Raw genomic sequence first — 11,778 nt, 5'->3', positions numbered from 1 at the left:
GCCTTGAGACAAAGGCACCTTTAATTCAGGCTGTTGTGAACAATCTTGGTCAAGATGTGACACCTGTTCGAAATTTGTAAGTAGATCGCGAACGAGTGCGAGAACGTCTTCAGACCCAGAGTCACGGGGAGATCGCCGCACTGAACACCAAGCGTTGTGACCAAGTCAGGTATTCGGTTGGTGACTTTGTTCTGGTTCACCGATCCAGTAAAATGCATGCCAGTAAAACTGATTTTGAGTATATGGGTCCTTACGAGATGCTGCACATCACAAACGAAGGAAGGTATGAGCTGAAACGCGTTGAGGCTCGTAAACATAAAATTGTAAAAGCTGCCAAAGAACAGCTGAGCGTGTGGCCGTCAGAATGGTCCATAGCTGTCAACATGGGCGAGATTTTGGACCTGATTGACACTAAATAAGTAAGTATTCATTGATCTTTATTACCTGAATCGAAACTGTTTTGAGCTGTGACACTTCAGTAGGTGTGTTCTGACCCCCTGAGTTGTTGACGAGGAGATTGAAATACATCTCGGTGTCAAAATGTGAATTGTTGTTGACGAGGAGGTTAAAATACATCTCGGTGTCAAAATGTGAATTGTTGTTGACGAGGAGGTTGAAATACATCTCGATGTCAAAATGTGAATTGTTGTTGACGAGGAGGTTGAAATACATCTCGGTGTCAAAATGTGAATTGTTGTTGACGAGGAGGTTGAAATACATCTCGGTGTCAAAATGTGAGTTGTTGTTGACGAGGAGGTTGAAATACATCTCGGTGTCAAAATGTGAATTGTTGACGAGGAGGTTGAAATACATCTCGGTGTCAAAATGTGAATTGTTGTTGACGAGGAGGTTGAAATACATCTCGGTGTCAAAATGTGAATTGTTGTTGACGAGGAGGTTGAAATACATCTCGGTGTCAAAATGTAATTTGTTGTTGACGAGGAGGTTGAAATACATCTCGGTGTCAAAATGTAATTTGTTGTTGACGAGGAGGTTGAAATACATCTCGGTGTCAAAATGTAAATTGTTGTTGACGAGGAGGTTGAAATACATCTCGGTGTCAAAAGATAGATAAATTTTTGTGAAAAAAAAGGGATTGAAATCTATACCGTTGTCTTGAATGAGTCAATTTGAAGTTGAGCTTTTTGGTATGAGAGCCCGAGTGTGCTCCCTACCATTTTTGGAGTATTAATTGTTGTGTGATACTTGTTGTATCTCTAGGTATAATGAAGCCGTCACCCCTTCCAGTCCAAGAGCATCGTGGCCCTTTATTTTGGAAGCTTCGAGAGCGAAGCTTACGTCAGAATGGCCGTGTTAGCAATCAGTTCAAGAATTTGAATTTGGCGCCTTGGTGGAAGTGGTGATACTGCGAGCCGCTGCCTGTCCACGTCGCTAGAGTGTGAGGCACTCGAGAATGCGCGCTGGCCTGGGATTCACCTGCTGCTCGACTATTGCGCTTGTGTTTAGTTGTTTCGCTAATGTTTTGTTTTTTTATTATTTTTTTGAAAATTAATCGCTTAAACAATCATTCATTTTAATCTAATTTTTTATTTAAATAATAAATATTTTCTTTTTTTGCCAATTTAGATCTCATGAATCGGAAGAAACTGTAGGCAAGCGAAGAAAAATGTTGCTGCCTCGGTGGGAATCGAACCACACGCCCCCCGCTTGCCAGACAGGTATATTGAGCACTAGGCCACGAGGTGGCTTATCTTTCTTCGCTTACTATTACTTAATATTGCGTCGCCACAGTACTCCCCCACCAGCCACACAGTGCGCGCGGTCGTGCTGGGGTGCGAAGGAGTGGTGTGTGTTGCCTGTCGGGGTCACCAATGTAGGTAAGCCAAGAAAAATGTTGCTACCTCGGTGGAAATCGAACCACACGCCCCCCGCTTGCCGGGCAGGTGTCCTGACCACTAGACCACGAGGCCGCTTATCTTTTTTCGCTTACTACTGCTTATTATTGTGTCGCCATAGAACAAATTGCAGCAAGAAACGCAGCTCAACGGATCAGCACAGCAGAAATTCGTAGACAAAAATCTCGAGAACAGCGTGATGAACGTCTGCGACAAAATATATCGAGAACAAGAGCGGCACGAGTACGGCACAGCCATATTAAGATAGGATTGCCAGATGTCCGGTTTGCACCGGTTGCACAGTTGCTTCGACCATGTTCGGCGTACTGGTAATGTTCGAGTCCCTACCTGGACCTGTCGACAGTCGACGCAAACACAATTCAGTGGTCTGTGGTGGCCTGGCGGCAGACATCACAGCTGGTAGTTAGAGCAAAATTAGTTAGGTTAGATTACCAAGATAAATAATGACAGTGCTAGTAGTGATAGCGGTAAAAATTTATCAAAAAAACACCTAGGGGTGAGAGTCGCTTCAACAGTAATTGGCTGACCGAATATGAATGGTTGATAAAAGTTCATCACAGTACACAAATGTAGATGTCATTTTCATCAAATGGGTATAATTTCTCACTACAGTCTCACCTGTACTGGTAGTGAATCCACCGACAAGATCTAAAAGAAAGCGCTCAACTCCTTGTACAGAACATAATGAATATCTTAAGAAAAAACTCTTTAGTAAGGAACAATGTTATGAAGAAAAGTTGGAAATTTTAAAATCCATCGCTTTAAGTTCGGTGAAAATTGCAATTAATTAAAAAAATTTTTGAAACTTCTTGAAAGTTGATAGAACTTCGCACTTTGTTTTGTTTATTTGTTGATATGTATATATAATTTTTCTGAATTACAAAATGTAATTGTAATTGTATTGTAATAATTGTAATGTTCAAAACTGTATTTAATTACTTATAAACCTAACGCGAATTACACGTGCCCGGTTACCGCGTCCACAACTTACTCTGGGTTAACGCGTGCTTCAGCTTGTTCTTATTCTTGAGGACTATGTACCTCGTCATCAAGTAATCCTAGAAATAAGTATTAACATTTTCTGAGTTATTATCTACAGAATTCTAGACGATTTCTTCTTAACACTCGATCTTTAAACAACATCTGAATGTTCCTTTCAATAAACCATTGCATCGTTTTATCAAACTTCTTACTCTTTTATGTTGCACGTTAAAACGATAGTCAGGTGTGTTTTCTTGTGGTTCTGGTTGTACAGGCGTTAGTATTCATGACCTAAGGGGATAGCCGGAATATCCTGATAAACATGTAGACAATTAAGTATACATAACTATGTACATATCTATGTGTGACGAAAACAAAAAAAATTCAAATTTCTTTCTGTTTGCTGAATGCGACGTAATGTATCCTGAACAGGGGCTCTACTCCTGACAAAACTCACCAATGAATTTTGTCACATTTTCCTGTTTGTCATAATCATAAAATTTTAGTGAAATCGTAGAAGAGTACGAGTACTGTCAAGAGACAGTAGTGACAAGAACTCGTGTGTGACTTTTTGCACTGCAATACTGTGTAGGATGTTACAAAAGAAAGCAAGAGGGTGAAATACCTCCTCAGGTTTAGTTCCTGGATTACCCAAAGGTGTGTGAATATACCGCTTACAAGCATATCCACTGTCACCTAATAAATAGTTGCCTGGAAACTCATTATTTTCGAATTTGGAGCGCATATGTGTTATAATTTCAGGTTGTTTTGACAGTAAGGAGTTTTTGGTGCGACGCGAGGTGATCACAAATTTGACGACACGAGACTTTAGAGACGAAGCAGAATTTATCAAGATCATTTTACCGAATTCAAAAACTAATATTATGCGGGAATTTGCTATAACGAGAGGAAATATTCAGGGAATAAGTTGCTTAGATTTATTACGAAAACATAAAGATTTGCGTCCCAGACAGACCAAGCATGATAGAATCTTTCTTAACTATAGGGGAGGTAAATGTACCCAGCAACTGTTAGGAATAAATACAATTGGATGAATTCCAACGAAGATCGCTACTGCATTAGAATTATCTGAACCAACAAATTATCCTGGCTATTGTTTTCGTAGATTCCCGGTATCATTATTAGCAGATGCGGGGGTAGATATGCATATTTTCAAGCGTTATGGAGAGTGGAAGTCGGATAGCATGGCACAAGGACATGCTAAACATCTGTCGAAAATAAGAAAATAATGGGTTCTTCAGTTACTGTGGGTTCAACAAATAATGTTACGGTGGAAAAGCCCAGCCCCAACCTGGGGACAGCGTCTGAGATGTTTCATGCTGTGTAATTTATGTTAATAAATAGTTTTTCAACATCGGTCTAGTGCGGTAACAGATTTTTTACCGCACTAACGCGGTAAAAACTAATATTACAATACCAAAGAAAAACTTATGATCTGACACATTACAGAACGAAAGTGGATAAAATCCATTTTTGTCACTTTACGCCCGTAGTCGATAAAACAGAACTCTACTTTACCATATTCACAATTTACAGACATGATTCACATCAACTGCACAACTTTACATCATCGTATCTGCTTCCGTGGTCCGTCACTGTTATTAGTTGTGCTTGTCAATTTAAGAATATATTCGAATATGTGAAGAAAAGTGGCCAACCCCATCCCTGGCCCTGGCCCCAGGTCCGGCCCTAGCCTTGGCCCCAGCGAATTGTGAGATCCCGACAAAACAAAAAAGAGTGAAAGCTCAATGTAAAAGCTGTTTTTACAAAGTTAGACGGAATTAAAAGGAGGAAGAAGGTAGAACTACCAAAACGTGAAGACATTAAACCTTAAATAAATAACTTGAGGAGGAGCGTCGTAATAGTTATTTATACAGGGTTAGTATATCAAACGCCGAAAATGAGACTTTGCATCCGAGTGTATTTGTAGCGCGAGGATTGCAAAGCCGTTTCGGCGTGAGATACATGCATTTTTTGTGCTGCTTTTTACTAAAAAAATATTAAATAACAGTTTTTAATTACTATTTTCATAAAAAAAAAACTAGTGAAATTGTCTTGTAACAGAAATATGTTGCCACTACCTTCTCCGTTACCATAGCAATCAGCAACAATTCCGAAAACATTTGATGAAAACTTTCAAACTGGTGCCGATAAAGTGAATTCGCGGTAAAATGAGTGATTTTGTACAAAAATACTGAAGAGGTATTGTCGGGGTTGCTTCCTGCGAAATCTCTCATTCGGTACGAAGAGGAGCTTAAGAAATCCACAAAATGGTGCGACGAAAATAAAATTAAAAACAGACACACTGAGACGACGTTTCTGGCTTATTTTAAAATCAAGTCCGAAACTTTTAAACCTTCTTCAATGCTAAAAACGACATTGTCTGTAAAACATGACGTACATTTGGACAAATGTCGCAAACTCATAGCATTTCTCAAGAGGCAGAGCGATGGCTACAAGCCGAAAAAATCTGAAATATTGAGGCCCATGTAGAAACTTTTTTAAAAACAGCCTCTGATGACAAATTTTTATTTATGAAGGTAAGTATAATATAAATCAAAATAATCGGAATTTAGCTACTTTTTTTCAGGCTGGTTTAGTTATTGCGGGTTCTGGAGCATGCAGAAGGATAGAACTGACAAGTCTTTCCACAGAAAATGTACAGTTTGTATTCGTGACAGTGAAGCATGCTCATCAAATTGTGTTCCTGAAAATATTCAAATAGCAAATGTGGCTCTGGAGAATTCAAAGACTGGTCTTACCATTTCAAACTGTCAGAATGTCAAAATAAATTTTCATGTTAATAAATAGCTGGTTAATTTTCACAAATGTAAACACCTTATTAGTTTTGTAATAAATGTTTTCTTGATATTTGATAAACCAAGTCATTATTGTCACTGAAAGAACAATATTTGTCTGGAAGGCAGTTTAGTTTGTCCGGTAGGTTAGTTTCTCCTTCTTTCAGAACTTTTATCCACCTTATTAATAATTAATTAGGCAATATTGGATTATTTTTTATTGACATTTTTTACTTTCGGCTCTACATAGATCCTCAAAAAGTCATTTTCGGTTAAAGGACGCAATGTCAATAGACGTCGTTTTCGATTGAGGCAGCACAAAATAGTACTGTCTTTGCCATTTCTATTGAAACACCAGCTGTTGATTTTGCTTAAAATTTAGCAATTGGTGACAGCTTTCGGTTGATTGACAACGGCTTTTAGTTAGAAAATTGTCTGAATATGACCGTTGCCAAATTTACGATTAACAAGTGGTGTTTCAATAGAAATGGCAAAGACTATATATGAAGTATTAAGAACGGTAAGGGGTGTTTACTGGTCCAAGACAAAAGTTTGGAGACGGAGCGAAGCGACGTCTCCAATTTGTGTGAGATCAGTAAACCCCCATAACGTTCGTGATGGTTATACTATTTTTTGTACGACCATCAAAAGATTTGCGTCTTTTTATCAAATTCATAAATTGAAAGAATTTATATCAAACATCAACAAGGTCTTTTTTTAATTTAAAATTTGTTACTATGGTTTCGATTAATATAAACAACAATTTTAAAAATCAGTCTCCATTTTGACTGCTATCGATTTAGATTTGTGAGTGATTTATTTGCTTTTCGCTTTCAGAATCATGAGTGATTCTGAAAGCGAAAATATCGAAGTGGATCAAGCATGGAATTTAGGGTGTTCATCAGTAGTCCCGGAAAAATCAAAGGAACGTTCTGAAAATACTTATAGAATTTTCAAGAATTGGCTCAAGGAAAAGAATGCAAACATCAGTGCAGTGCAAAAAATCGTTGTGGCATACTTTGTACAAAGAAATGAAAAATTGAAGGCGCCCGGCAGTTTATGGGCGGAATATTCTATGTTAAAGAGAACAATTTTTCTATACGATTCAGTTGATATTTCCAAGTTTTCCATACTGATTGCCTTCCTTAAAAGAAAGAATATTGGACATCGACCGAAGAAATCCAGTGTCTTTACTAAGGAAGAAATCTCCAAATTCTTATTAGAAAGAAGCACCAGATGAACAATTCTTAATTTATAAGGTAAATTCTATCGATTTCAACAGATGAACATTTTAGTTATTGCTTTCGTGAATTTCAGGTGGGAATGATGCTAGGAGTGGCGGGAGCTTGCAGACGGGAAGAATTGTACAATATGGCAGTTGAGGATATAGAAGATCGTGGTGAATTTATTTTTGTCAAGATACCTGATACAAAGACGCACATTCAACGGTCGTTTACTATTACCAATATAGAAAGAAAACGAGATAATTCATTATCTGGAAATTTTTCGCAAATATTTCAGACTACAGCCAAATCATGTCAAGTCTTCTCACTTATTCCTGAATTATCGAGCTGGAAAATGTACTATTCAAGTGGTAGGAAGGCGTACGATTGGCAGATGGCCCTCAAAAATTGCAGAGTATTTGAAATTGCAAAATCCAGCCAGCTACACGGGTCACGCATTTCGGCGCACATCTGCTACACTTTTAGCGAATAAAGGACAGACGTATTGGGCTTAAAGAGGCATGGGGGCTGGAAGTCTTCGGCTGTCGCCGAAAGTTATGTTGAAGACTCTCTGTAAAACAAGATTGAAGTCGCAGAAAAAATTCTACATGGAGATCATCAACCCGGTAGTAGTACTACATGTTCTGTATCGTCCTCAACATTTGCTCACACGAAGGAAGTTGCGGTTCCATTTACCATTAATAATTGCAATAATTGCACGTTTAATTTTAATATTTCTAAATAAAAATATAATCAATACTGATATTTTATTTAAAATAAAAAGAATCTTGAATGCATGATTACTTACCGTTCAGCTGAACAGTAAGTAATTTGCTTACCGTTCGCCTCTTGGTTGCTAGTCGTAGCAACCCGTAAACTGAACTTACTGCTATGGAAACCTGTACGGTAAATGATCGAAAAAGCGTTGGTCGTACAAAAATGTTATTAACGACTGCAAGTGCAATTCACCAAAGAGGACTGGGACTATCTCGCAAGTTTAACATTGCCATCTTTACAATTATTAATACACGAAGACCTGAAGAGGTAGAACGAATATTGATAGAACACTTTTTAATTTTCGACGGAGTAAATTTCAAGGTCGAGGGAGATTTTTGGGAAAATTCCCAAAGAATATAAGGGTTCTACTACACACTATGTAAGATTTAAGGTTCGGGGCAAATTAGGATGGAACATAGAGAACTTTTGAAATATATTGAATACCTTTTAAACGAAAGAAATGAAGCGAAGGTTCCGTCAAACCATCCATACCTGTTTGGGATACCCTGTAGTGAAGATAAAACATTGGATGCATGTTCTAAAATGCAGGCGCGGTTGGTGCCGGGGGGCACAAGAGCACGTGTCCCTCCAAAATTACAACGTCTACAAACACACTAGACACAATTTGTCTCTCCACTTGTATAAAATGTATCAAAACTTACTTCCACTTGCATCTAAAGATGTGTCTTGGATATATGATATGCTATTTCTGATGAAATGCTGATACAAGCCCGGCACAGAGACCGAATGGACCGGATCATGGCTGATTTAAATGTTTTGTTTACACCGTTGCCATGAAACTACACGTCGTAGCCGCCTGATATGCGCCTGATACAAATAGGTTGTGAGCCCGTTGTGATCGTGCTCTGGGGGTCAATTCTTGACTGTTCGCTATCGTTACAATCATTCGAATTTTAACGATTGTAGAAAATCTCATTCTTGACAATTCGTTATTATGCGTGCACGCTAAAACCCGATAGCTATTTAGCGAGCGGATTTTTGCTGCAGTTAAAAATTTATATCTGTCATCTAAAAACTTGTCAGTGTGTGAGGCTACAGTACTTGTCGTTGATGTGTCCCAATACATGGTAAATATTAAGTTATAGGACATTTTGAAATAAAAGAAAACTATGGATGAACTAATGTACATTGAATTAATTGAAGAATTAGAAAGAGCAGAAATAGAATACCAAAATTTTCGTACACCACGCAGTCCTAAAAATGCATTTTTTGAGATGTCAGAAAAAGAATTCGTAAACAAGTTTCGGTTTTCCAAAGAACTCTGTTCCGTTTTAATACAAATTTTGGAACCATTTATTCGGCCTAAGATACGAACTACGGATCTTGATGTTGCTACAAAGGTACTAGCCGCATTAAATTTTTTTGCTAGTGGAAGTTATCAACCAATTATAGGTTATAATAAATATATTGATATTTCGCAGCCATCAGTGAGTCGTTCTGTAACAGAAGTGACTAATGCTCTAAACAGGCCTGAAATATTTAATCACTGGGTTCACTTTCCTGAAAATTTTGAAGAACTGAATCAAGTTAGGCTAAATTTTTCTCAACAACATGGATTTCCTGGGGTTATTGGTTGCATAGACTGCACACATGTTGCTATAATACCACCACCACAAAATGATGCTGAACATTCCGAACATTTATATGTAAATAGGAAAAATTACTATTCAATTAACGTGCAGTTAATTTGTGACGCAAATTTAAAAATACTAAACGTAAAATAAATGCTAAGTTCCCCGGTAGTACAAACGATGCCTATATTTGGAGTAGCAGCAACGTTCAAAATCTACTACGTAATTTACATAATGCTGGTCATAAAGATTATTTCTTATTAGGAGATTCTGGATATCCGTTGAGAACTTGGCTGTTAACACCATTAGAAGGAGATTATGTTCCAGGTACTCCAGATTATAATTATAATGTTGCCCATAAAAATACTCGATGTAAAATCGAATGTTGTAATGGTGTTTTAAAAAACAGATTTAGGTGCTTATTGAAACATAGGGTTCTGCACGTGACTCCATATAAAGCATGTAAAATAATCAGTGACGGCTGGTGCAGGAAGGGCAAACGGGCAATGCCCCACCAAAACGAAAGCACATTTTTAAATGTGAGAATTTCGCGTTATTAAAAATATCAAAATGCATTTAATTACGAAACCTACAAGTTGCGTATGTTCAGAGCACAATCTGACATCACCTCGGCAGGGTATCATACACCTTTGCCCGTCCTCCGTGTTGCCAAATTGTGAATATTTTCATTGACCCGTACTTGGCAATCTTCGCGATTATATGCACAAATGTACGATATTGCAACATCTCGGCAGGGCATAGTAATCGCTTCTTCTTAATTATATACTGCAACTTAAGTACTTAAATGCATATACGATTGCATACACTTTTATCGATTTAGGCATCCATACAGTCACAGTCGCAGCTGGTTTTTGTCGTTAGATAGATTGAAAGGTAAAATATTTGAAAGATTTTTAGGATTCATTAATCCAACAGATCACACAGCTGATTGTATTTCTAGTATTATTTTAATGAGCTCGAAAAACTTGAAATCAATCAAAATACAAAAAACTTATATCTCAGTCTTATGATGGTGCTTCGGTTATGAGTGGAAGACAAAATGGGGTACAAGCAAAAATCAAGGAACATTACCCTAAAGCTCAGTTTATTCACTGCTATGCTCACCAGTTAAATTTAATTATAGAAAAGGCGGCATCAGCACACAGCCAAGTAAGATTTTTTTTTTCAAATTTAGAATCATTTTCCTAAACGTATAAAAATACTTGATAATACCACTTCTAAAAGATTACCAAGAAATTGTCCGATTAGATGGAACTTTAAGTCACGAACAGTTAATACCGTACATAGTTTTAAAAATGATTTGATTAACTGCTTTCAAATTATAATGGAAGATAAAAATAGTGATAAATTAACAGTTGCCAAGGCGAGTAGTTTACGAAAAACATTAGAAGATTACGATTTTAAATTTTGGTTATACTTCTTTCACAGAATCATGCCTAGTACCGAGATACTTTTCAACCAACTTCAAATTCGCGAAATGGACTTAACCCTAGGATACATAAACGGGGCCTGCCAGGCCCGGATCACTATTTAGTAGCTTGTAATTTGTTTTAGAATTTGTTAATTTAATCCAGCGTTCAGGTATGGTCTAAACATTTATCCGTTTAACAGTTTCTCAGGTCAAATAATTTTTGTCGATTTTTTTAACTTAAAAAATAATTTTTTATCATTACTATCCTACATTTACATCTACCGGGCCTACGAGATCCATATCTAATTTATCCGTATTAACGCGTTTCTGCCTGCTGTTGCTGGCGTGTATCATGGAAAAAGCTAAACTAAGCAAATCTGCATGTCTGTACAGGGAAACTTGCGTTATTTCTTATTGTATAACTGCACACCCACATATTTACGTTGTCTCAGTTGAACAGAAAGTTGCGTTGAGTGAGTTTGAAGTAGCAGTTCAAAAACAATAATGGCATCTAAAAAACATGTGAAATTTGGTGAACCGAAGTACGAAGAAATGGTGTTGAGGTGGGCAGATGAATGCGAAGACCTCCCTTCTGGAGAAAGTGAAATTTCCGAAGTTGAAAATGATGACATAATGGACAGTGATTTCGAAGCAAATTGTGATGAGTTTTCTGAATCCAGTAACGAAGACGATGTTGATGATGATGCTGATGCTAGTGCAGAAAATGTTAGTGTTAGTTCTTATATTTCTGCAAGTAATCTGGAATGGAAAAAAGAACCACCAGCTAAAAGTAAAGTTCAGCCACATAATATTATTCGACGTGCACCTGGTTTGGCAAAGAAACATATGTCAGCTACGCCAAAAGAAGCTATTCAATTATTTCTGACTGAAGCTATTATGCAGGAAATTGTACACTGTACTAATTTAGAGGCAAGGCGTGTGTACAATGAGAAATCAAAAACATGAGTTGATGTAACTGTTAATGAACTTTATGCATTTTGTGGATTACTTATTTATGCCGGAGTTGACAGAAGTTGGGATGTCCCCGCAAGGGAGCTTTTTGCTGGTGAATTTCCT

At 37.5% G+C, this 11,778-nt stretch overlaps 1 protein-coding gene across 1 annotated transcript; it reads right to left on the bottom strand.

Moving 5' to 3' along the window:
• Positions 1–427: 427 nt before the first annotated feature.
• LOC135143225 (GATA zinc finger domain-containing protein 4-like) lies at positions 428–1,053 on the bottom strand. Its single transcript, XM_064075104.1, has 2 exons — positions 495–1,053; positions 428–444 (listed from the first exon to the last, which is right to left on the bottom strand). The coding sequence occupies exons 1-2, from the start codon at positions 1,051–1,053 to the stop codon at positions 428–430; spliced, it is 576 nt and encodes a 191-aa protein (XP_063931174.1).
• Positions 1,054–11,778: the final 10,725 nt, after the last annotated feature.

Source organism: Zophobas morio, unplaced genomic scaffold (assembly GCF_036711695.1).
Source record: "Zophobas morio isolate AGI-343-1 ecotype UQ-CSIRO unplaced genomic scaffold, CSIRO_AGI_Zmor_V1 ptg000058l, whole genome shotgun sequence".
NCBI lineage: Eukaryota > Metazoa > Arthropoda > Insecta > Coleoptera > Tenebrionidae > Zophobas > Zophobas morio.
The sequence above is the reverse complement of the archived record's forward strand: the minus strand, read 5'-3'. Positions and strand labels throughout refer to the sequence as shown.

Coding starts and splice junctions, on each gene's coding strand:
- LOC135143225 (XM_064075104.1), bottom strand. CDS start 1,053: ATGTATTTCAACCTCCTCGTCAACAACAATTTACATTTTGACACCGAG.